Genomic DNA, 27,922 nt, shown 5'->3' on the forward strand with positions numbered 1-27,922 from the left:
AATGCTAGAAGAAAAACAGAAAGCTGTAGTTCTGTGGGATTGATGTATAGAAGGACAGAAGCCTGTACTGTCAAATCACCTGCAATTGAGGGAGGTAAGTTGAAATTCCAGTAAGGAGGAAATACCTTAAATTCCTAACAGGGGGAGTCCTCAAATCTAAAAATAAACTTCCTTGAAACTCTTATTTGACAGCTGGACTGGAAAATGTGGAAGATAATCCAATAAAAAATAAAAATAACTAGACATACCAAAAAAGTTGGATACTGTTATCAGAGGTCAAAAGGCAAAATAGGCAGTAGAAATAGACCTTGAGAGAACCCAGATGAATGGCAAACAAAGACTTAAAAGGTTCTATTTAAAATATGGTCAACACCTTACGGTCACCTAGATGGTTCAGTCAGTTAAGCATCCGTCCGACCCTTGATTTCCGCTCAGGTCACTATCTCATAGTTGGTGGGATCGAGCCCTGTGTTCTGCTCTGTGATAACAGCACAGAGCCTGCTTGGGATTTTCTGTCTCTCTGCCCCTCTCCCCCACTCATTCTTTCTCCTCTCTCTCTCAGAATAAATAAACATAATAAATAAATAAACAAACAAATAAACACATAAATAAATAAATAAGTTCAATACTCTAAAGGAAAATAAGGGCATAGTGAATAAATATCTGGGAAAGACCAGAAGAAAAAATGAAAGCTATGAAAAGAAACCAGTAGAAATATAAAAATTCAGTGTATTGGCTTTACTAGAGATTGGAGAAGGAAGAAAGGATCAGTGAATTTGAAGATAAAATAAAATTAATTATCCTGTTTGAAGCACAGAGAGAAAGAAGTCTGCAAAGGAATTGAGCAGAGCCTCTGACATGGGGCATTTATCAGGTAGCCTGATCTCCATATTAGAAGTCCAGAAAAACAGAAGATCGAGGCTAGGGAAGACAAAAACATATTTGAAGAAATAATGGTGACAGTTTTCATAATTTTGGTATTAAAAATAAAATTACAGAGCCAAAAAACAGTAAATCCCAAGAATAAATACAAAGAAAATCACATGCAGACACATTATAAAGAGCCATGTTGCTGAAAACCAAAGAGGAATAAAAAAATCTTGTAAATCTGAGGGAGGAGAAATCTTAAATAAAGGGAGATAGCAATACAAATCATGGATGACTTCTCATCAGATTATTTTGGAGGACAGAAGACAAAAGAGCAACATCGTTAAAATGTTGAAAAGGATTAAAAAAAAAAAATCCCTGTCGACCTAGGCTCCTATATCCAGTGAAGAATAGTCTTTAAGAATCAGAAAAAGTAAAGACATTTTCAATAAACCAAAGCTAAAAGAATGTGACAGAAGTTTTGACACATGAAGTCACTGAAGGCAAAAGGAAATGACCTAAAATGGAAATTGAGATCTATACATATAAAACCCCTTAGAAAAGGCAGGAAATGTGTTACTAAACATTTAAAAAATATTTTCTCTTTTAATGTCTTTACATAATGATTGACAAATTGTAAAATTATAACACTGCTTTATAGAGCTTAGACATAAATAGATATAGTAACACAAAGTACAGAATGTAAAGGAAATTATTTCTGCTAGGGTTTTTATGTTTCACATGAAGTAACATAATTTTCACTTTTAGTACATGAGATCAAAATAATATAGATGCACACACACACCTATTAAACATATGAATATTTATATATGTGTATATATATCTCTACATAAATATGTATATGTGTGTGTATATGTATATGTACAGATACAAATATGTATATGTTGATCTATCCATCTGTATCCATATCTATATAAAACTCAGTTGGAATTTATCCCATAAATGTAAAATCAGCAAAACATTAAAATCAAAATTTATCTATACATGGGTTAGGGGTCATATTAGTAGAATATAGGAGAAAAAGCAAATGATGACTTCAGTATATTCAGAAAACACCATTTGACAGAATTCAACATCCATTCAAAAAAAATTCTCAGGAAACTAGGAATATAAAGAACTTCTTTGACCCTAATGGCATTTATGAGATCATTCATTTTAATGATTTATTTATCCATACTTAATGGTTGAACACTAAATATTTTTCATTTAACATTGGGACCAAGGATGTTCACAACCACCTGATCTATTCAGCACTGTTCCAGAAGTCCTAGATAGGCAAGGATAATAAATAAAATACATAAAGTTTGGAATGGAAAAACCTCAGCTATCTTTGACCAGACCTTATTGTTTACATAGAAAATCCCAAGTAATCTATAAAACAACTCCCAGATGAGTTTAGAAACTCAAGATACAAAAACATATAACCTTTTTGTGTTAGTATAGTAGAAACCAACAATTGGAAAATAATATTTTAAAATTTCCACTTATATTAGGATAAGACAAAAGACACTAGGAATAAATTTAACAACAGACGTGAAAGATTTCAACATGTAAAACTATACAACTATACATTGCTAATTTAGAATTGTGATGACCTAAAAAACTGGAAAGTATACCATATTCAAGGACTGAAAACCTAAATATTCTTAAGGTAGCAGTCCCCTGTAAGATGATCAATGTAATCCTAATAAAAATACATTTGACCATTATAAGATATATGATAAATATTTGTTTTCAACATACAGAAAGAACTCCTAATCACTAAAATGTAGTCTAACATAACAATGGACAAAAGATTTGAGTAGATATTTCACAAAAGGAGATACACAAACGGCCAATAAGCACATAAACACAACGTTAATTCCATGATATCCCTGCCAAAAATTGACAACCCACATCTAATCATGACGAAATAGAAAAAACCAAGTTTGAACAACTGGCTATGGAGTAATTCTTCAAAAATGTCAAAGTCAAAAAATACAGAAGAGACCAAAGAATGACCCAGACTGAAGGAGACTAGGCAAGCAGGACAGACCAATGGAGTGTGTGGTACTGGCTGGGCCGAGAGAGATCGGTGTGAGGGACACTGTTGGCCAGCTGTCAGACTTTCTGTGTGGACTTCGTGTAAGGTGACAGAACTATTCGAAAGTTGCATTTCTTAATTTCATTGACCGTCTGGTGGTAGTAGTAGAATGTTTGCGGGATAGAGAACATGCATTCTATTATTATATGGATTTGAAGCTCAAGAAGAGGTAAATAAAGTCACATTGAAGGAAATCAGGACAGTGATTCCCTCTGGTGAGAAGGGATTGGTTGAAAGGAGCCCTAGCCATGTTGTGGAGTCCTGAAATGCTTTATGCTGCAGTCATTTGGGTGGTTACACGGTGCACGTAGTTAACAAAACATTCTATTTGTGCACATAAGATCTGCACATTTCACTGTATGTAAATTGTATCTACAGAGAAACAAAGGTATAACCGAAGAAAAGAGTTAAAAGCAGATTTTTTAAAAAAGACAAGTTTTCAGTGCATAATGTAAAAATCAGTCCAAAGATATACACAGCTCAGCACATCCAGAAACAAAATTTGAATTGTAGGATTAAATAAAGTAACATTCCTCGGCATTGACGGCCGATTATGTACAGAGAATAACAATCGTGGTGACATCCAACTTCTCTGTAAATAAAGGCAGAGAATCCCGAAGCAGAGTGTGTGGTGTTCTAAGGGCAAAAACATAGATTCTTTAATATTATGAAGCCATGTTTTTCATCTTTGATACTAAAGCAAGATGCTTACAATTCAAGAACACTGAAATACACCACTTAGGATTGCATGTGGGGATAAAACATACTCGAGAGCCTTCTCCAGTCACCCAGGAGTTGGAATGAAGTTGACATTCAGGAATTTGCTAGAGGAAAGATGGTAGAGGGCTCAGTAAAGCGCCCCCATCAGGATAACCCTGCATGGCTGGTCCTGCTGACCACAGAAATAGACTTCCAGGTTTCCAGGGAGGGGGAGTGGGGCAGAAAGAGGCATATATACATACATATATATGTATATATATGAATATATGTATGAATATGTATGCACATATATGCATGTATTTATGATTATACCATACAGTATGAGGGAAATGGTTCATATCTATGATGAAGAGACCAAGGAGTAAGAAAATTTTATTTTTGCTGAAAATATTGGAAATGCCTATGGAAAACTCCCTAAGACCTAGATCCTACTTTGCCTGGGACAGTCTGAGGCTGTGCCTGTCCCCCTGGCATAATTACTTCTGGTATCTGTTTCATTCTCAAAACTGTCCCATGTTGGATGATAAACTGTACAGCCACCAACTTAAGACGCTTACAGAGATATTTAATACACACTTGACGGCTCAAAGTTTATTTGGCTTTTTCCCACTCTCAGAGATTCCATTATATTTACATGGACTTCCCTTTCATATTAAAACTATAAAGGATGATTTCTTATGAGAAAATAAATCAGGTGAGCCAATCAGTCTCTCAGTCTTTCCTTTATTCCTCTGAACAAGTCCCTGGGGAATAAGCCCTAAGTACCTCAGAAGTAGTAAGCTAAAGTGACCATTTGGAGGGGTGGATTTCCTCTGTGTTTCTAACTTCCAGTGGGGGCATAACAGTTCTAGACTGTAGGCTTCTCGAGAGCTGACGTGTAACGTGAGCATCTGGGTTGCGTGATTTTTCCTATGACAGTCAGGAAATATCTAAGTAGTTTATTAAAGCTTGCTAACACTGTTTGCCTATCTTGAAAATGAAATCTTGTTCTGCTTGGAATTTAGCTTTAGCAATAAAACCAGACTTGTGTGTGGCGTTCACTAACCACCATGTCTACCTCCTAATCATTACACAAATGTACTTGGAAGTCATTTAATTATTTGTATATGCCACTTCCTTCCATCGTTTGTCTCCCTGCAGATGGAACTCCCAAAATTATCTCTGCCTTTAGTGAAAAAGTGGTGAGTCCAGCGGAACCAGTCTCCCTCATGTGCAACGTCAAGGGAACTCCGTTGCCCACCATCACTTGGACCCTGGACGACGACCCGATCCTCAAGGGTGGCAGTCACCGCATCAGCCAGATGATCACGTCGGAGGGAAACGTGGTCAGCTACCTGAACATCTCCAGCTCTCAGGTCCGGGACGGGGGAGTCTACCGCTGCACTGCCAACAATTCGGCGGGAGTCGTCCTGTACCAGGCTCGAATAAACGTAAGAGNAAAAGAAAACCACACATAACTCATTGTAGTGGAGAAGGTTTCTGCATGCACCGAGCTGAGTCTTGGGATGCCAAAAACAGAGTAACCGTTGCTTCCCATTTCCTACCCTCTCCTTCTGACTCCAGAATGCCCCAGATTGCATTAATGTGGGAAGTGGTATTTTGGTTTCTTTAGTCAGCTCGTTCTCTTTGCAACTCTTCGATTTATCCACTTGATCTTTCCTTTCCTGGTTTATGCTCTGCATGCTCTTTCCTTCCTCCTCTCCTGTTCTTCCACATTCATGGTAAAGCTCCATGTACCTGGTATTTTAACCTACATTCATAGTGCACCATGACATAACTTCCATCTCCATAAACCTACTTTATAGAGAGAGTTTGGAAACGGAATCGTTCCCAGTTTCACAAAAAAATGGCATGATTGTTCAGGGCAGGCTAATTCCTTTTCGTTGATGAAATTGCCTCTTATCTTGTAATTCAAAGTGTTTTCATGGACATAGTTGATACTTTAAGTATTTAACACTCATTCAATCCATTTGAAAGTAACGAAACTAACAGGAAAAAGAAGAACTGCTTAGTAGAAGAATTCGAATGCAGAAGAAACTGTGTAATTGAAAAAGATATTTTTTGCGTGAAAATGACCTATGTTGTTTTTCTTTTACCCCTGTTTTAAAGGAAAAATGTACCCTTTTCCACACATGAGATGTACCCTTAAATTATTTTCAAGAGTTCCCTTGTGTGTCTCTAGGGCCTGCGAGCATTCGGCCAATGAAAAATATCACAGCAATCGCAGGACGGGACACATACATCCACTGCCGTGTGATTGGCTATCCGTATTACTCCATCAAATGGTACAAGAACTCTAATCTGCTTCCTTTCAACCACCGCCAAGTGGCATTTGAGAACAACGGCACTCTAAAACTCTCGGACGTGCAAAAGGAAGTGGATGAGGGAGAGTACACGTGCAACGTGCTGGTTCAACCGCAGCTCTCCACCAGCCAGAGTGTCCACGTGACGGTCAAAGGTAGGGCCTCTCTCCCTGTCCCCACACGGCTTGCCGTTACTCAGCCCTCAGCAGAGGGACAGTGAAGAGTGGGGGCATCTAAGGAGCCGCATATTTACGGTAGGTCAGTTACAAAGACAGGAATGATAAAATACCTCAGGTGATCCGATCTCTTTACTCCTTAATGCATCTACTCCTGCATCAGGACCTGTGGTTGATGTACTTTTCTTTTCATGTGAATTTTTGGTTTGGTTTTCCAGAGGACATGTGTTGTCAGTATTACCAGGAAAAGAGAGGGGGGGGGTGGTCATTGGCTTGGTTACCTAGTTGTCCATTAGATCATTTTAAAACACATATAGATCTTCCTCCGCTTATGATGGGGTTATGTCCCGATAAACGCATTGTGAGTTGAAAGTATAGTAAGCCAAAAATGTATCCAATATATCTCACCTGCCAAACATCGTAGCTTAGCCTCGCCTACCTGAAACTTCCTCAGAACACTCACATTTATTTTCAGCTGGGCAAAAATCATGCATTGCAAATCTGGCTTTATAATAAGATGTTGGATAGATCCTGTAATGTATTGAATGTACTGAATACTGTATGGAATGTGAGGAACAGAAAGGTTGACTGGGATTTGTGTAGCGTCACATGAGGGTATCAACTACATAGCACCAGCTCTGGGGTGGTGACTTTTAAATGATTCTTTACATTACATTACAAAATCAACTATCAGGATGAATTTTGGGGGATGAACAAAGTTTTCCATGGTCTTCCCCAGCCTTTGTCCCCTATAAACCTTGTTAGTTTGCCTTTCTAGGATATCTATAAATACACACACACACACACACACACACACACACACGGATGTGCATGTGCACGTACAATCTATGTAATGTAGACTATGTGTTATGTAATATGTATCATATATTAGGTATAATTTCACATAAATAACTTTGAATCTTTTAAAAATAGCCACATGCCTTCAGACTTCTCTCAAATCATTAGAATTTCTTGGCAAACCATACTGTGATAGCTACATAAAACTTCATTTTGTAGCTGTATTTATTTCTTCACCTGCCATTCATGAAACATCGGCTCAATGCTGGGCTCTACTCTAGGCTTTGAGGAAAACAATGATAAAGAAGGTAGACAAGCTTCTTCCCCTGTCCAGCTCTCCTTCCAATCAAGAGAGACAAATTGTAAACAAACAAAACAAGCGAATAAACCAGAAAATACTTTCTCGTACAATGCAGAGGATTAAAACATGTCAGTATCTTTAAGATTAGCTGCATTAGAGAATTAGAAACTAGATCAATGAATGTTTGGTGCTCTGCTATCTTAAAATTCATTGGTCTCTCTGAATGAATGTCTTTGAATGAATGTCTTACCCACACACTGTTTTGTAACAGAAGTTGATCATTTGGAAATCATGGGTTTGCTGAGTTCTGTAGATCTTTGAAACACTGACACCATTTACAATAATGTCAAAATATCACCATGGTCTCATCAGAAAGGCATTTCAGTATTGGGAAGCTGTCAAGTGTGTAGTGACAGATACAAGTCTTACAAAAGTCTACTTTTTTGCTTGAAAGTTTCAATTTCATTATTTGCAACAAACACAGTCAGTTTTGATCACAGGAGTGACAGGCTTCTTTCTTTTATTTTTTTCCCTAGGAAAAAAAAAATGTCTGCTACTTGCCCAAGCCTGAATAGCTCTAGCTTTTAGGTAGCCATTCTTTGCGGAAACAATGGAATTCCACGAAAAAGAGTGGCCAGTTGAGCTTGTAACTCAGACAAGTGCACAAGTACTTTGCTTCAAGACAACTTTCCTGCTGAACAGGCAGCTGAAGTGCTTCGTGCATTTTTCCCATTTTGTAGAACTCTGAAAATGACATGAGCTCAGGGGCTAAGATTTATTTAAATTATTATTTTTATGACTCCATCGAATGTCCTTAGAAACTAGTTTTGGCAAAAATTGGGACTGTGTGGTGGTAAACAACACAATGACAACTAATACATTTTGGTGTCACTGCCATGATTGTGCAAAAGCCCCAGTCATCTTACCCACCATTACTTTTGTGTATCTATGCAAATGTCACCCCGATGAGAAAGGTAAATAATGTCTTAGTGTTACAGTGAAAATATCTTCTTGCAAACCCCCTAAAATGTTCTCAGGGATCCCCAGAGGTATTCAGATTACAGATGGAAAATATTCTGGTGCTAAATATTTTCTTTTTAATTAGCTACCACCAGAATATAAAAAAATTTTTTAATTTATTTATTTAAATTCAAGTTAATTAACATACAGTGTAGTATTAGTTTCAGGAAGGGTACCCAGTGTTCATCACTTACGTAAAACACCCAGTGCATCAGTGATCAAAAAGAATGAAGTCTTGCCATTTGCAATAACGTGGATACTAGGGTGCATTATGCTAAGTGTAGGTCAGGCAGAGAAAGACAAATACCATATTATTTCACTCATATGTGGAATTTAGGAAACACAACACAACACATGATCATAGGAGAAGGGAAGGAAAAATAAGATAAAAACAGAAAAGGAAGCAAACCATAAGAGATTCTTAAATACATATTTCATTTATTTCTAATATTTAACCATTTTGAATAGCATGTCAAATTCCCTTCTCTATGCATTGGCCTTTATCTACTTGTAAGATGATTTCTTCCAGGAGAAATTGCCAGAAGTGTGACTGTTAGATAAATGGATACAAATATCTTCATGTCAGGTTTTTAGGAGACATAAATTCAAACAAAGACCATTTGAATTATTCACTTCTATTCTTAAAATTTTCTAGACCAGCAGAAATCAATGTATTAATCTTGATCCTTTTAATTTTGCTTGACAGAAACTGACTCAAACTAGCTTATACCCAAAAGGAGAATTCATTGGCTCTTAATGACCAAAGTATCTATCATTTTAGGAAACAAATCAGATAGTTTCGTTTTCAAGAATTTCTTTTCTTCTAAGGATACATTATGGAGAATACCCATTTTTTTAGGTCCTTGGCAAGAATTGACAAATGAAAGAAGGGACATATTATTTTGTGCAATATTTCACTGTAGTTGCCTTCCGGGAAATGACTCTTGGGGGGTAGGGAAGTTGTAAGGATGTGGGATATGAAGTGCTACAAAGGAGCTGGGGAAGGCTTCTCTGAGAAGCTGACGTCTGATCAAGGACATGGAAGAGGGCAAGATAGCCAAGCATGTATCTGGAGCAAAGAGCATTCTAGGCAAAGGGGACAAAAATAGTCAGGGGTGGGCCTGGCAAGCAGGAAGACTAGTGGAGAGGCTACATGGCAGGAACAAAGTGGACACAAGGTAGAGTAATAAGGGGTGTGCTCAGAATTAGCAGGGTCCTTTCATGTAGGACCAGGGCTGGGCTTGAAGGGTTTGAGTTTTTCCTCTGAGTGAGATGGAGGAGTGAGCAGAGATGTCAGATCAAACAGAGACGTCACCTGACCTGCCTGGATTGTAAAAGGGTATGCTTGACTCCTGTTGCTGAGAAAAGGCTAAAGCCCAGAAGGGACAAGCAGATCACCTGCTAAAACGCTCATCCAGTGAGAGGTCAGGGGGCTTGGGCCAGGAAGGGAGCAGAGAGGGGGTGAGGAGAAGACAGATTCTGGATATATTTTGAAGGTCTACGCCATGGCATTTCCTGATGCATCAGATATAGGTGTGAGAGGATAAAATCTTGGCCTGAGCAATGGAAAGAATGGTGCAGACGTCAGTTGAGTCGGCAGAAGGTGCAGTGAAACAATTTAAGGGAAGAAATCAGGACTCTACTTTTGAATGTACTGAGATCGAAACATTAAGTGGATCCACTAAATAGGCAGTAGGCAGTTGGATAGATAGGAGTGGAATTTAGGATGGTGAAATCTGAGCAGATTTGAAGACATGGGTGAATACATAATGTGTAAGACACAGGCCTATGTGTGACCATCAGGAGACTGCGTACCTCACTGCAGATTTTCATGCATGTAGACAGATTCATCAGTCCCTTAGTTAGATTCACATTAAAACCTATTCATCAAATATCTGAAGCTAAAGTCTGACAAAAGCTCATATAAGAACTGTTTGAAATTGAAATCTTTAAATTTCCTGGATGAGGACGGATCCACATATCAACCATGAACCTATCAATTGCAAAGCACAGGAGCTCAAATCAGACTGGTTTCATAGCAGTTACTACAGTGTATGGGGGAGGTAGGGATGGAGGTCAAGGCTGTATTAAACTCAACTTTGGGAGGAACAGAGATAACATAGGCCTTGGAAGAGGCCTGGTCTAGAACTTTAATTACCGTCTGAAACTTCTGTTTCTTTGGTGTTTCCCTCTACACATCGGCTTCATTCCCTCAGAGCAGCCTCTCCATTCGGCAAGAAAACTGGCTGAGTGTCCCTGGATTCACAGGCCCTTTCCGCAGTACTTCCCTGTAGGAACTTTGTAGGGAGGGATTCTGGCTGGCTCTCCAAAGGCCACGACCCATTCGTGGACCAGTCACGGTGGCCAGAGCTATGGGTTGCCTGGCCAGGCTGCCCACACCCCCCTCCCCACACCTCCACGCCAGGGAGAAGTTTGCACTATCAAAGGAAGGAGGACAAGGAAAACAACAGACATTGCAAGCTGTCTTAAGATAGTGAATTAAAATACGAAGGGAGCTGATAATGACTTCTGAATGTATATTCACTTTACTCAGTAAAATGTGCTCCGTAAACAAAGGCCCCCAAGCAGGTCAACCCTTCAGAAACTAAGTTCTATCCAATGGCTAAGAATTCTCCCTCAAGGAAACCAACCTCAGGTGTAAGAAGAATCATGGTAGGCAGCAGATGCCAAGCAAAAGACCATTGATAGAAAGCAATTTCTTTTTTTTTTCTTTTTCTTAAATAGTTTATTGTCAAGTTGATGACCATACAGTAATTTTGTACTTGACACATCCCCAAAGGCAAGGGAATCAAGAGCAGAAATGAACTATTGGGACCTCATCAAGATAAAAAGCTTCTGCACGGCAAAGGAAACAATCCATAAAACTAATAAGCAACAGACAGAATGGGAAAAGATAGTTGCAAATGGCATATCAGATAAAGGGCTAGTGTCCAAAATCTATAAGGAACTCACCAAACTCCACACTCGAGAAACAAATAATCTAGTGAAGAAAAGGGCAGAAAACATGAATAGACACTTCTCCAAAGTGGCCAACAGACACATGAAACGATGTTCAGCATCCCTCCTCAACAGGGAAATACAAATCAAAACCACACTGAGGTACTACCTCACGCCAGTCAGAGGGGCTAAAATGAACAAATCAGGAAACTATAGATGCTGGCGAGGATGTGGAGAAACGGGCACCCTCCTACACTGTTGGTGGGAATGTAAACTGGTGCAGCCCCTCCGGAAAACAGTGTGGAGGTTCCTCAGGAAACTAACAATAGAACTCCCCTAGGACCCAGCAATAGCACTGCTAGGAATTTACCCAAGGGATACAGGAGTGCTGATGCATAGGGGCACATGGACCCCAGTGTTCATAGCAGCACTCTCAACAATAGCCAAAACATGGAAAGAGCCTAAGTGTCCATCAACGGCCGAATGGATCAAGAAGATGTAGTTTATCTATACGATGAAATACTACATGGCAATGAGAAAGAATGAAATCTGGCCATGTGTAGCAACGTGGATGGAACTCGAAGGTGTTATGCTGAGTGAAATAAGTCAGGTAGAGAAGGACGGCTACCATATGTTTTCACTCATAAGTGGAACAGGAGAAACTTAACAGAGGACCACAGCGGGTGGGTGGGGGGAGGGGAAAAATAGTTGAGGAGAGGGAGGGAGGCAAACCGTAAGAGATTCTTGAAAACTGAGAACAAACTGAGGGCTGCTGGTGGTGGGGGAGAGGGGAAGGGGGGTGATGGGCATGGAGGAGGGCTCTTGTGGGGATGAGCACTGGGTGTTATATAGAAACCAACTTGGCAATAAACTATAAAAGAAAAAAAGCGTGGGGGAAGAGGCCAGATGGAAGGAAGATGTTAGGTGCGGCAACCACATCAGGCAGACAAGGGAACGAAGAAAGCAGAAAACCCTCTAGATGCAGGGTGACGTTGAAACCAAGCAGATCTTTATGAAACCTGTTAATAGACCAATGAACAAAGCAGGAGACACCCCTGGCAGTGTCTAATGGTAGCCTTCTGGATGACAGGTTATATCTCCATGGAGCCCACCATATGAGAATATCACACACTAATAAACATTTGATGGGAAAAACCTTAACAATGGGTTTGCCAAGAAGCCTGGAATACTGAACTTGCTGAAAAAGGTGTTGAGTTGGTGTCCATTAGATGTATATAATTTTTTGTGTAGATGTCTTGGCAGAGGACAGAGCATATACTTTCGGTTAGTCATTGCTTCAAAACATGTTTTAAAAGGAGCATTTTGTAAACTAAATACAATTGTTGGCTTTCAGTACTCTAGTGGATCCCCTTTACTTTTATTTAATTTTATCTTTTTGGGTTGACAGATGAAACTGCAGACATCAAAAGAGAACATTGCAGGCTGGGTCAACAGGGATAAGCCTGTGTACGTTTGGGTGGGATTCCCAGATGAAAAACAATACATTCTGGGGTCCTATGTATCACCTGACATCCCCTTTTATTTATTTATCACTTGATATCCCCTTTTATTTATTTATTCATTGGTCATAGTCACCTACATTGCACTGCAGCAAAGATATTTAGAGTAATTCGGTTTAAGATACCACTTGCATTTCTTGCTTCAGACGACTTCTAACTTTCAATATATAGTAGTAATTACACACCATGAACAATTTTAGCCTTCACTCAGATGTTACTAGAACAGGTTGTAACCGAAATGACTTCTGAACATTCACATTTGAATTTTAAAATGTTTTGAAATGAAATATGTAAATGAAGTCACACTCCAGTGGTTGGGATTGTAGTCTATCAATGCTTTTAAAAAATTAATAACCTTTACTGATTTCAATTAAGATAAAAGCTGTGATAAGGGAAGAGATAAGAAATAAGTGAATGATAGGAAAAAACAGATTTTTTTTTCTTTGTGAATCAGGATTGAAGGACAGTCTTTTCTTATTTTATTTATATAAATAACAGCTTGATTACCTTTCTCGTTACACTGCACAGTGAATATTTTGTTCAGATAATTTCAGAAAAGCAAGTATGATTCCTCACGCATTGGCTTCTTTGCAAAGTGGGGCCACTCGTTGCTTCAATAAGGCCACAAACTGTGTGGGGGGGGGGGAGCACACTATTTCCATCTTGTTTCCAGGAGGTTCTTTTTTTAAAACAAAAAATCACTGAAAGCATTGTGTGTGTGGAGGGGGTGTGGGCATGTCTCTGTGCGTGTATTTCGACAACATTTAGAAACAATACTATTTTCCAGCCATGTCTGTTTTGCTAATAGTCTTGACCCTTTGTTTATTTGGTTGCATTGACTTTCGAACTTTGAAAAAAACAAAAACAACTTCAAAGATCGATTTAAACACCATGTTAATTATTGATAATGACTAAAATGTAAGCAGTTCTGAATTGTATTAACCAACCAGAAGCACCATTGTGCTGCTTTCGAACACATAGGGAGAAATGAAAGTCAAAATCCCTTTTTTCACCTCATTTCAATTTAACAAGCAGGGTTATATTTAACACATTTCAAAGCTTTTTCTTCCTCATTTTAGGTGCCACATTGAACTTGAACAGTGCCTAATTGAGTGTTTTAATTGCTAGGGACCAGCACTGCCAGGAAAGTTAATTGGCTGCTACATAAATATGTCACCTTCTATTTATATTTATATAAAACTTTATAGTTTACAAACAGTTTCATATGTGTAACCTTAATTAATGCTCACAGTGACTCTAATGTAGATAAAGCATGAGTGGAGAAGCGGAATTAAGAGTGCACGGGAGGCTTGCTCAAAGCTGCCCAGTAATGTATTCTGGATTCAAATACACGTCTCTGGATTCCAGCACAGCCCTGTTAGTGTGTCTTAGAAAAACAATCCGCACTGCAGTGGGAAGCCAGGGTGGAAGGGAGGAAAAATCAAGGCAATGAACCCAGGAAGAAAGCTACTTAAAAAGTTAGGAAAGAAGGTTATTTAAAACTTAGGAAGGACATGAGGTATGGAGGGCTTAATTTAAGAGAGAATGAGTTACATGGATGAGAAGTAAAAGGAGGAATGGATTTGGAAAGTGAGGGTGGGTAGGCACCTGAGGTGACTCCAGAAGTGACAGAGAGGCGGAGACAGGCAACCTACAGTAGTGGGTAGTCGTGGCTTGGGAAGGGCTGATGGAGACTAAGGTTTGGTTGAGAGCCTCTGGACCACCATTTGGATTCAGACCGCAGGGACTTTGAAATACGGGCTTGGGAGGGCTCAAATGAGTAGAAAGAGACGGTCAACACTATAAGGGGGCAAGGGTGTCTGAGAAGCATCAAGCTTTCAGAATGCTTTCTCAGGAGTGTTTCAAAATCAGCGTTTGCCAATAATGAGATGAGATGATGATGCTCTAAACACAGCAAGAGCACTCACGGACATCGGCCCCCTCATAGTTCATTTCACCATGATCTTGGTGGCACTTTCCTGTCCTGATGTAAGACGCGCCTTTCTCGTGCCCTGCTCCAAACTGAGGGAAGAATTAGGGGCCATTGGCGGTGTTTCCTACTTAGCGGTGGCGACCCTCTGCATCCTGCCCCCGGACAAGGCTCCGCACGGGCCGGCTCATTCCGCCCCCAGTGCAGCTCTTCCTACTCTGCACCTGCTCTGTGGCCACGGCCATCTGGCAAGTGCTCCTGTGGGCGCCGCTGGGGAGGCGGATGCTGAATTAAAACTGGGGTTCAGTTCCCGTCTCTGAGTGAGCACCCAGGAGTCTGCCCGCCGATGGCATCATTCTGCAGGGGCTCCTGACAGCTGGTGCCATTTGGGCCCCAGAGAGGCACAGCTCTGTGCGGAAACATCGTTCCCGCTTTCCGCTCCCGACTCTTGCTCCTCTGCTGTTCCAAGCAGGCTCGGCACCCACCTCTGTCAGGGATGAAGTTCTTCTCTCCTCATCAGTTCCACTTGCTGCTGGAGTCCTTTTTAGTATTGTTTGGGGGAACATGTGGCATTTCCAGGCTAGCTTTCTCTTTCAGGTGCCTCATTAAAATTGAGCAGTGTTGAATGCAGGGTCCTATTTGCTGGGTCTCACATGGCCTTAAATTGTTGTCATTCATAAAGTTTTTATACTGATTTTCAGCAACTGCTTAGGGAAGGTATCGTTTCTCTTATGAATGATCTGGGAGAAAATAGATCTAGTATAAGACAGTAAGTGTGGAACCCTTTTGTGGGACTTTGTGATTTCAAATGGGAATTTACATTCTCTTGGTGAATTTAGAATCCCAGTGTGACAGAAGAAGGCTGAGGATGTGAGGGACTTGCACCACCCCCACCCCCCTTGCTAAACTACAAGGAGGAGTTTGATGGGTGCCGATGATTACGTTTACTCCCCTGGCTGACGATTCACACTCTCAAGCTCCTGCAGCAGAGAACGACTTTCCTCTGGGTAGAATGTCAGAATTGAGCTCTAAAGTCAGCTTGAGGGTCTTCTTCAGATGGGTTGGTCCTGGAGGTAGAAGACCTTGTAATTCCCCTTTGATTCTAGAAAATGAAGTTGATACCTTTCTTCAAGGAAATCCTTCATTAGATTTTTTTTTTTTTTAGAAATAACATCTCAAATTGTTTTTCTCTAAGTAGAGGAAAAAGATTATGTGTTGGATTTGTTATGGAGTCAAAGAATGTGGGATTTTACTCAGTTAAAATTAAGATTGTGGGAGAAACGATGTTTTGCAATACTTGGGCTTGTTAGGCATGGGAACGTGGAGAAAGAGAGAATTATGTCGACATGAGAAAAAAACGAAAGGATGAGAGGAAAGTTATTGCACTTTCCTTGTCTAACCCATAATCAATCTCTTTGCAAATATACACCCGTGTTTGTGTACCTATATCCACACACAGGAAAAGACCCTCAGGTCATGCTTAAGCAATAATCTTCTGATGATATTTTCAGTCAGAAAAGAAAAACACCTCTCAATTATTCAAAATCATGCAGTAGGGTCTGTTATGTGAATTGGTACATAATACAACTATGTAAGTTTTTGAACATGTGATGTATGACATAAATAATGTTTGTGTATTTTATTTAAACTTATATATAAACATAAAATATATGCATGGGTTAAAGTCATTTATAAATATTTATATGCATTGGAGTGCCTGGGAGGCTCAGTTGGTTAAGCATCCAACTCTCCATCTCAGCTCAAATCTTGATCTTAGGGTCGTGAGTTCAAGCCCTGAATTGGGCTCTGTGCTGGGCATGAAGCCTATATGTATATGTGTGTATATATGTGTGTGTATACATATGCAAACTATATTCATATATAGATAGACATATATAAGTATATATAAGAGATGCCTACATATGCATAAATAGATGATACAACGGTAAAGCCTTAGGGATAGAGATGAATGTGGAATTCACCTAGATGAGACTTCCATGTGACACTCACCTTGCCCGGGACCGTACCCACAGTTTTCCAGTCTCTGTCCGCACGCAGTCTGTGCAGTGCCCCACTCCGAGCTGTGAGCCTGTCCTGATTCTGCACAGCCCACGTTCCTCCCGTCGGATGCCAATCTGCCCCCTCCAGCGGTTCCCTTTCTCTGGCCTCATTATTCCCTCCATGGCGGTGCTGAACAACTGTGCCCCTCCCCTCCGTAAGCTACCTACCTAGGATAGCAGTGAGTCTCTGCCTTCCCAGGTAACCATTTCTCACATCCCTGTAAGGGCAGACTCATGTGTCTGTCTCCTCGCAGAGAAACCCAGCCCTCCAGGCATTTTCTAATGCCTGAAAGAGGGAAGTGAGAATGTCATGGTCATCCTGAAAACAGGACTTCTTTGTTGTAACCCATAGCCTACTGTGAAGTTGTTCCTTTGGGCTCATGAACAAAACCCCCTAGAGGTGCTGCTGACTGGCCATTGAGAACCTTGTTTGGTTTTGTCAAGATTTGCTTTATACCACATCATTACTGTCAGTCCATACAAGTTCCATATTTTATTTTACTTGCATTTATGTATTTTTTTAAACATCCACCAATTCTGTTATCATTCCTTCCTATCTTTTTGGTACTTATTTATGTGTGTACTTAATATACTTATTTTAAGTCTACTTTTTAATGCCCATATTAAGATAGACATATAAATAGGGGCCCCTGGGTGGCTCAGTTGGTTAAACATCTGACTTCAGCTCAGGTCATGGGCTCACAGTTTGTGAGTTCAAGCCCTGCATTGGGCTTTGTGCTGAAGGGCTCGGAGCCTGGAGTCTGCTTTGGGTTCTGTGTCTCCCTCTCTCTCTCTGCCCCTCCTCCGCTCACTCTCTCCCTCTCTCTCTGTCTCTCAAAAATAAATAAACATTAAAACATTTTTTAAATAAAAACTTTTTAAAGAGATAGAGATATAAATGTATATTAAAGCATGCAAAGTAAACCCTGAGGCTGTCCCCAGCCCTTTGACTCTGTGCCTAGTGCTATGATGAATACTGGAGTAGACAGATGTGCCCCTGTGTGAGAACATGGTGTCACTAATGACTACAGAGCGCCCTCCTAGATACACTTTATGCTGCTACCAGCCACACACAAGAGTCCACATTTCCCCATATCTCTGCCGGTGCTTGATATTATCTGCCTTTCTAAGTGTTGCAGATCTACTGAGTGTGGATTTTAATTTGCTTTTATTACATTACTACTGAGGTTATGCATCAAACTCTTCATATTCTTATTTAATATCTGGGTATCCCATCTACGCATTTCCTTTGCCCACTTTGACATCATTCTTCCTGCGATTTTATCCTGCTTTGCTGTAGTTCCTTCATGTAAATTTGAATCTCTCATTAACGTAGAAATGGTTGTGAGTACCTTTTTCAAGGCTGGCTTTTAATTGTCTTCCATGGGATCTTGATTAAGAAGTCCCTCACTCATGGAAGATCTATTCCTACATTATTTCCTGTATTCGTTCTATATTTCCACCGTCCACATTTAGATCTTCGGTCCACATTGAGGACTGTAGATACAACAGAAGTAGGTGTCAGTTTCTCTTTTCTCTCTATATATATACCATTAATTAAATGAACCATACTTTCCACTCTTCTCCATATATCCAGATACTACAGTGGTGTCATTGGAGATAATTTTAGTTTGTGACATATGCTAAAGGTTTCTTTATGAGTGTTTATCCATTAAAAAAAATGTTTCTTCCTACATTTTTGGGGCATAAATCTGTCTGTATGTGTTCAATTCATTTAATAGTTGTGTTATATGTCATCTCTAGCTTTGTTTTCTTAATTCCCTTCATTGATCAGTTATCAAACTGGGTGTTGATATTACTAACTATAATTGTTGATTTACCTATTTTCTGTCATAATCTCTGGGAGGATTTTTTTTCTTGAATTATCTATTATATGATTCAAAAATTCCTCTTCTTGCCTTCTTTGTTTCCCATTTTCCTAGTAGATCTTTTCTCATTTCTTTAACTCCTGTTTTTCTGTAGCCTTTTGTTTTATGATGTTTGGATCAACTTTTTTTTTTTTTTAATAGTTTATTGTCAAATTAGTTTCCACATAACACTCAGTGCTCATCCCCACAAGTGTCCTCCTCCATGCCCCTCTGGATCAACGTTTTTTAAATGTTTATTGATTTTTGAAAATTTTTTAATGTTTTATTTATTTCTGAGAGAGAGAAAGAGAGAAACAGTGTGAGCAGGGAGGGTCAGAGAGAGAGGGAGATACAGAATCTGAAGCAGGCTCCAGGCTCTGAGCTGGCTGTCAGCACAGACCCTGACGTGGGGCTCAAACCCACTAACCGTGAGATCATGACCTGAGCTGAAGTCGGACGTTCAACTGACTGAGCCACCCAGGCGCCACAAATGTTTATTGATTTTTGAGAGAGAGACAGAGACAGAGCCTAAGCAGGAGAAGGGCAGAGAGAGAGGGAGAAACAGAATCTGAAGCAGGCTCCAGGCTCTGAGCTAACAGCTTGAACGTGGGGCTTGAACCCACGGATCAGGAGATCATGACCTGAGCCATAATGGAACTCTTAACCAGCTGAGCCACTCAGGCGCCCCTGGATCTAATTTTTAATCATGTATGTGTGTGCATGTGTGTGTGTGTGGCTTTGGCACATGTTTATCACCTATATGCTTAATTAATCTTATATCAAAAGTTATTTTAGATTTTAATTATATTGTCAGCCCTGTATTTTCCATTCAGTCTCTATTTCCTGTTCTCTGCTTTTACTTAGAACTAGATAGACACACTCCAGTACTGCCAATTAGATTTATAATATGATCTGTTTAGGCTAAATGGTCATAAATATGCTGCAATCATGTTTCCATGCACATGAAGTTCTTTGTCCTAACTATTCACTTCAGTCACAGAATTTGTTAATTTATTCAAGAAAGAATAGTTGCTTGTGTTGTATATTAATCTGGTCATGGGGACAACACACCTTGGTTCTGCAGACCTGACTTTTTCAAGTTGTCTGTGAGTGGTAACAAAGCCTGGATGATTTCACTCTACCTTTCACTCAAACACGCAGAACATGTCACTGCTGATACCCATCTAGTCTGAACCATCACCATGAAGAAATGGACACAGAGAGTTGCAGAGAGTGATATATGAACACACAGCTGGTCTGACTGTGTGGAGAACCGTCTGTGTAATCAGTTCTGCAAATTTATGCTGATGTGAATGTTGTGTGGACGGACTACCGAGGAACAAATATGCTCTTTGTCTATTTTCAGGCATTTAACCATATTGCTCCTTCATTATATCACTAATTTCAGTGCCCTGAAATTTATCAAAGTAACTTAATTGACTTACAGCTTCATTGCAGTGGTGTAACTACCTTTTTGTACCCTTGTTTCACGGTGACATATTTTGACATGTTGCTCAAGAAATGCAGCAACTTGAAGTCAGTTATAATTAATCACCCACCTTCTAAAGAAGGGCGACCTTTTCTAAGTCAGAGTCATGGAAAACACTCCTCAAGTAAATAGCCTGCTATCATTGACAATACTTATAAAACAGCTACTTGGGAAAAAAGGAAAAGGGGTTAAGTTTTAAAATGAATGCCAGTGCTTTTATGAATCTTGCCAGTTCCTGTCATGTAGCCTCGCTGTCATCACCTCTGATTAGCGTCAGATGGCTTTGCCTCCATCGATAGTTTATATAAACAAAAGCATAATAATTGCAACCCATTGCATGAGTCTTTTCTCCACCTGGATTAGTAAAACCTGAGCTAGATTTCATTTTCTTTTTTTTTTTTAAGTTTATTTATTTTTGAGAGAGGGCACATGTACAAGTAGGGGAGGAGCAGAGGAGACGCAGAATCCCAAGCAGGCTCCACACCATCAGGGCAAAGCCCGATGAGGGGCTCGCAACTCATGAACTGGGAGATCATGACCTAAGCCAAGATCAAGAGTCAGATGCTTAACTGACTGCGCCACGCAGGCACCCCTAGATTTCATTCTCTTGAAGCCATGATGATTTAAGTAGCCTTTCTTTGAATATTAGAGATGCAATCTACTCAGTTTTATTACTGTGTACATGAGTTGCTGCCCTTCACCAGGGAAAAAGCAACCCAGCGTCCTCCTCAGTCCAAGGTGACTCTTATTGTTACATACAGAACTTCTCATGAATTCTCAAGTTGTTCATCATTTTTGAATGTTAAAGAAACTATCTATTTTAGCACGATATGGTTATGGCTATAAAACACCTTCTGGCAAGAAACATCTCTCACGACTAGAAACTAGAATCTCTTCTGGAAACCACCAGTTCTACCCACCCACTGGTTGACAATAGTGTAGGTGACCCATTCTTTGGAAAAGTGCTTTGGAAGGAGACACTGCTATCCTTCTCAGAGTTAGTCGTAGTGTTTTTACATCCCCAAATTCCAAGCAGTTTGTCTTTCCTTTATGTCTAATTTGTATCTTTCTAGCTGACAGGAACAACACTTCCTGTTTCTCTTCATTATGATTTTACATTATGCCTTAAGGATTTTTTTTTCTTCCTGAAATGTTTTAAATGTATTTTCTATCCGGCCTTAATTGGTAATTTTAAACAATTTTTGAAAAAAAAGTTATGTTTCTCACCTGTCTACTTATGTTGTCATATTTATGGCTCTATGGTTATCACAATCTGGCAGCCCAAAACACCTTGTTTAAAAATCATTGTAGAAGACGTAGTTACTCTTATCTCTGAGCTATTCCAAAGTTGCACTATTTTTATGTCAACTGAGGTGTTCTGTTGGCTGATACTCAGCTTAGGAGCCTTATGCTTTAGGCCGCAGCTGCTAGGAACCCTTTACCTAATGTATGTAGAATGTGTATGTGCTTGGGAACCCCTACATATGTGTGTTTTGATTTATATTTGCCATGCTTTCTTGTAATTCTGAGTTGAGGCTTTTGCGAGTTCTCGAGTACAGATTCCAATATTAGCACTGAATTCTTACTCATTTGAATTCTATTTGATGTATAACAGTGAGCTTATGAATATCCATAACCCCTTATGAAAGACAAAATTTCAGTTCTGAACACTGGCTGAACTTGGGATACTGAAATAAATATAAACCAACCAAGCAGCAAATGAACCCTGACTATTTTTTAGGTAATGTGTAGCAATCTTAAAATTACACTTCCAAACTATTTTTTTCCTGTGCTTCTATCAACGACAGAATGTTTCTATTCTGGTGGAGAATAGGAAGATACTGTCAATCAAATACAGAGTGGCCTCATTAACAGAGAACCCAGCACACATGAGAATTATCCTCTGGTCCCAATCTGAAATGAATAAAAACAACATGGATGGATGGATGGACGGACGGATGGATGGATGGATGGATGGATGGATGGATGGATGGATGGTTGGACAGACAGATGCGTGGGTGGATGTATGGATAGAAGGATGGGTGGATGGATGGATGGGTACATGGATGGATGGGTGGATGGATAGATGGGTACATGGATGGATGGATGGATGGATGGATAGGTGGGTGGGTGGGTGGATGGGTGGATGGATGGATGGATTATATACTGGCAATGTTACAAACAGATTTGTTTTTGTTATTAATAGTAGATCGATTTTCACTTTAGGTGAGTCAGCATGTTGCAGGTTCAGTTCTCCAGGAAACAGTCTCTAAGAGAGAGAGAGAGAGTTTAGTGTGTATGGTGTTTATCAAGGTATGCCCCAATAATCAGCACTATTGAAGGAGGGGGAGGAAGAAGGACTGGGCACAGGGAGGAGATGAAGAGCTGTGGTGCAGGCTGATGACAGCCTTACTATCCCTGCAGGGAGCTCTGCAGAAAGAAGGATTTTCAGAGCCATCAGAAGTTGGGCAGAATTGCCCTCTTCAGTCAGTCATTGGACATAGGCCACCCAGGAAGGATCCCATCCTTGGTGAGGTGGATCTCCACAGCTGCAACAGTCTTGAAAGTGGCTGATACCTGAAGGGTGCTACCTGACCTCACTCCAGCATCTGGAGCACACATTCGTTCTTGAAAAGGAATCTTGGGCCATGTGTCACCCTATGCATCAACTCCTACCATTTAACTAGATGCCAAACAGCTATAGATGTGCATCTTAAGCCCTTTTCCTAAAAATAATTTTTCCTTAAATTACTCCCACTTTCTATAATGACATTAGACCAGTATTTCAAATCAGAAATGAAAAGGATCATAGTGGATGATGATAGCATAATTGAACTAGACCTTTGTCATCAAAAAAATGTGTAAGCCAGGAAACCTCTTTAGTTCTTTGATTCTGTGGTAGGATTCTTGCACAGAATCATGATACCAAGGCTTTTACTTTTTCCCCCCAGGAAGCAACTTTATCCATCCCAGCATGGCTCAGTTGGGTTCATACCCAAAGAACTGAGCCTCAAACGCCGCATGGCATAGTTTCTTATACATTTTTTACTTCTTTGTCTCCCATTTATGGTAATACACAAAAAAGCAGTCTGATTAAGTGGTCTCATGTTACAAGGTCATGAGGGATGTTGTCACGTATGTGTATAGTCAGTTTGCCTTCAGGGTTTTGTGGGTTTTTTTCTTTCCTTAGGGAGGTGACCCTACCACAATTCCTGTGATTTACTTAATTTGTTCAGGGAATATCTGTGCATTTACTGTTAATGAGCTTCAGTCAGTGGAAGGACCTGTAGACAAATAACTATTAGACAGCAGCAGGTACCAGATGTCTTGAAAAGGAAGCAGCACAGGTGAGAAATATTTCAGCTCACTGTGGAAGAGCAGTGTGTAGACAAGTAAGAAAACACTGATTTCAACACAACCCCATCAAAGAAGTGTGTCTGTAAGAGGTCTTTTAGAGACAGAAAAGATGGACATCTACCCAGTTCTGGTGGTAAGGGGGGATGGGAAGTCCAGAGTTAAGAATTAAGTTTCCAAGAGAAACTGACTTGAGTCTCAAAGGAGATCTAGAGCCTAAAAAAGTCTCCAGAGCAGCTACTAACTGAGTTGAGTGTTCACCCCGTAAGATGGTAGGGGTGGGAATGGGGTCCTGGTGGTGCATGGGGCAGAAATAGGGTCAGAGAATCATTCCCTACGTTCAGAGTCAATAAGCCTGAAACAAAGAATCCCCAGTGTAGGCGAGCAGCGTGAGTCAGCACAGAGACCAGCACCAGATGTTGTAGTGTTTGCTACTTCTACTTGATCCTAAAAGTAGTGAAGGAATTAAGGCAGAAGGCCACGCTCACAACTATGTTTTAGGACATTAATATGGTTGAGGTCTATAAGATGGGTTGCAATGCAGAAAGATTAAAAAATTAGGGAGACCCGTTAGGGCACAATCAAAAAAGTTTTAATAAAAGATGATGGTTGTGTGTTTGGAAGAAAAGGAGCCAGGCCAAGAGATGTTGAGAAGTGAAGTAGAAGAGGCACAACAAGCCACTGACAGTGGCTGGAGATAAAGAGAAATGCACAATGAGAAAGGCTTCTATTATCCTAGCTTCTCGCAGCTGGAGGTTTTGTGAGCACTAACAGGAATAGAGCATTGAACTTGAAGCTTAGATTAAGGGAACCCTGATGCTTTTGGTTTGGGATTTGAGATGCTTCTGGGACATCAAGATGAAAATATTAGCAGACATCTAAACAAGCAGGCACAAAGCTTGTGAAGGAGTTTTTGGTTGAAAAATGTAGAAATAAGTCAATCAGAGGAAGACAAATATATGATTTCACTCATATGTAGAATTTAAGAAACAAAACAGATGAACATATGAGTAGAGAGGTAAAAGAGAAGAGAGGGAAACAAACCACAAGAGGCTTTTCATGATAGAGAACAAACTGAGGGTTTATGGACGGAGGTGAGTGGGGGGATGGGCTAGATGGGTGATGGCCATTAAGGAGGCACTTGTTGGGATGAACACTGGGTGTTGTGTGTAAATGATGAATCGCTGAATTTTACTCCTGACACCAAAATTGAACTGTATGTTAACTTACTAAAATATAAATAATAATAAATAAAATACTATATAATAAAAAGTTGGGGAGAAAAAGAAAATGTAGGTTGGGGAATCAGCACCATGGAGCTGACATCTGGAGGGGAGGGGTAGATGAGGTCATCAGGGAAACAGGAAGGAAGCAAGGCCAGGACAGGAGGCCAAGGAATGAGGTTTCCACGAGTATAGGGTCCGTAGGGGGCACACAGTCTCCAGTGAATTGGAAGCCTCTGATTTCTTGACATCTACTGGCCCCAGCAATGCCCTTCTTACTCCCACATCCTGCCCTCCTGAATCTCGGCCTCATGCCCGTCCTTCTCTGGCAGACATGCGCCCAGGACTGACAGCCTAACTTATGGCAAGTCCAGAGCAGCTCTGGCGCAGGAGATCACGCTCACATAGCAGTGCTCCTTTGGCCCAGACAGCCATACCTGAATAGGTCTTGACTTTATTTCCCCAACTCGCCCTACCAGTAGGAGGAAAGATGGCTCAGTGCAACCTTGAATTAGAAGTCCTGGGCCCTTACACAAATCAGACTATGAAACAAAACTTCACTTTTGTCTTTATCATCTCATCATTATGATATACTGGATCTATTTCCCTTTCCACTCCCGAACTCTAGGCTTGTCTAACATTCAGAGTGTAAATACATGTGCATCATCACCTGTAAAAGATATTTTCAAAAACTATCATGCAATTTAATATGTACACGGCACTATTTATTCCCCTAGATGTGGGAAGTAGGGATGAACGTGATACATCGTCTGCCTCCTGGGTCATTCTACTCAAGGAAATACGCATGTGCAGAGACTGCTATGATCACATGCCATCCTGTGACCCTTTCTGTTATAGAATCTTAACAGCAAGCCCTTGGAGTGGGTAGAGGAAGAGTTTAATCAATGTTGTGTGAACAGAGTGGAAAACTACATCACATAGGGCTAGTAATCTACAGTTTGGGAATCTAAAGCATGTTGTAAAGCGGCAGAATTGGACAAATAACTGGTCTTATGGATGGAGAGACAGTTGAGTGACGTGCTCAACTCACAACCACACGTGCTCATCAGCCTTGTAGTTTTAGAGTGACAGCTTGCATTGCAGCAGACAGCACGGGCTGTAAGCCTTTGCTGGTCCCGGGCATCTCCAGTGGGTACATGGGTGCCTAAAGTGCATGTGTAACCAGGACTGAACTCTCAGGGACCAGCCATGGGCTTCGCATTCCTGCAATGGACAGGATTCGCAGATGCAGGTTTTGGAAACCTTGTGAAACAGGCAAGATATAAAACAAGAAAAGTCTTGAAGAAAAAGAAGACAAAGTCTGTTGTAAAGAATGGGGAAAAGGAGATGGGAAGATGAGAATATCCATTGCTGTAGCTTAGAAGACTGGCTTGAGGTAGGCTCTTGGAGCAGCTGAGTCCGGAAGCTGTCAACCCAAGACTGTCTGGAGGCGTGGGGTGTTACAGCACAACTAGGAAAGAGATGACAAATGTGGAGTTGACGAAATTATAGATGGTGGTGCAAACTCAGCCCCCATGCATCTCAATATCCGTGTAATATATTTGATTTTTCCCAGTGAGTTGCGGGCCCTGGGACAAAAAAAAAAAAAAAAAAAAGGTAGGAAAAGGAAAGAGAGGGTGATACTTGCTAATTGAGCAGCTCCTTTATACCCCTGGGGCTCTATGCCTGCCTATTATATGAAGCCCTCACCAACACTCATGAATTGTGTTCTTTACCATCACTTTATACATGAGGAAACTGAATCACAGACTTCAAGTGGACGAAGAAAACACTGTAAATTATATAAGAGTGGCCAACATCCAACTCATGTATCTTTTACCATGGCATACTTCTCTCTGGGAAGAAACTAAAAGCTCCTCTTTTTCCCATGAAGAGGAATATACAACTAATTTTTGAGGGATAAGACAAAAATACATTAGCCTGACTTCACATTCTTGTTAAGGTTTAGAAAGAGTGTCTATAAACTAACATTTGGTTGCATTTGATGGTCCCTAACTTCCTGGGAAAGAGGAACCCCATCAGTGCAGAGAATGAAGTCAACAAACCCAGTAATTAGTGACATTTAGCAGATATTTACATGCTTTGTGTGGGAACGTTATGTCAAAACTGGTTGTAGGTCACATTGCGCATTTCTGTCCCTGTGATATTACAACCTTTCACTGTCTACAAGATTCAGAGAATTTACCTTAAGAGGTGATCTAATGAACTAGATAAAGCAAGTGGTGTGTCTCCAACAGGTGGTTTGGCTCTACCAAAGTCATTATGAGCACTTTTTCATCCCTTGGTTTCTTTTTTTGCCTCCAATTTTATATCCTATGAATGTACGACATAAGATTTAGGGCTCTTTAAGAAAATTTAAGCATTTTATACAGCAAACTCGTGTTCATGCCTAAAGCAGTAGAAGCAATCTATGTAGTGAGGTGAAAAGTGTTATGATCCACAAATCAGTCTGATGGTTTCACCTGCATTTTCAAAAGTGCATCTTGGTGTGGCAAGTAAAACAACAAATAACAAATCTGATTTTGACGTTATTCTGGGAGAATGGCTTTTCCCTCTAACCAATTTTTTTCTAATCGTCAAAATCTTTCTTTTAACTCTTTTGGGTAGTTTTTTGTTTCTAAATATATTTTATAATATTTTATTTTTTTTCCTTTACAGATATACCCCTCAACACTTTGTGTCATTAGTATTAAATTATGTTTCTCTGTTTTTTATATCCATTAACAGAGTTTCATAGATTTTATGCTTTTGTGTTATAAATTCTAAACAAGAATTAAAAGTGGACTCACACATCAAAATTGCAATAATACAGTATTCTGTATTTGCCCATAGATTTAATTTTACCAGAGAACTGCATATTTCCGCATGGCTATGTGTTGTAGTCTGGTGTCCTTTAATTTCAACTTAAAGTAGTTCCTTTAGCCTCTCTTTCAGGGCAGCCCTCTTGGTGAACTCCCTCTGTTTAGTTTGTCTGGGAAAGTCTGTCTCCCCTCACTTTTGATAACAGTTTTTCTGGATGCAACATTCTTGGCTGGCTCAATTTTTAAATATTTTAGGGGCACCTGGATGGCTCAGTTGGCTAAGTGGCCGGCTTCAGCTCAGGTCATGGTCTCATAGTTTGTGGGTTCAAGCCCTGCATTGAGCTCTGTGCTGACAGCTCGGAGACTGGAGCCTGCTTTGGATTCTATGTCTTCCTCTCTGTCTGCCCCT

The 27,922-nt window shown here is 40.2% G+C and overlaps 1 protein-coding gene across 1 annotated transcript in view; it reads left to right on the top strand.

The window, feature by feature from the left end:
• Positions 1-27,922, top strand: part of DSCAM (DS cell adhesion molecule) — a 643,763-nt gene that overhangs the window by 348,162 nt on the left and 267,679 nt on the right. Inside the window, exons 7-8 of the mRNA XM_077765486.1 lie at positions 4,832-5,126; positions 5,872-6,149. Coding sequence (XP_077621612.1) covers positions 4,832-5,126; positions 5,872-6,149 — 573 coding nt within the window. The remainder of the gene's footprint in view (positions 1-4,831; positions 5,127-5,871; positions 6,150-27,922) is intronic.

The sequence above is a fragment of the Crocuta crocuta genome, unplaced genomic scaffold (genome assembly GCF_008692635.1).
Source record: "Crocuta crocuta isolate KB4526 unplaced genomic scaffold, BGI_CrCroc_1.0 scaffold84, whole genome shotgun sequence".
Lineage (NCBI taxonomy): Eukaryota > Metazoa > Chordata > Mammalia > Carnivora > Hyaenidae > Crocuta > Crocuta crocuta.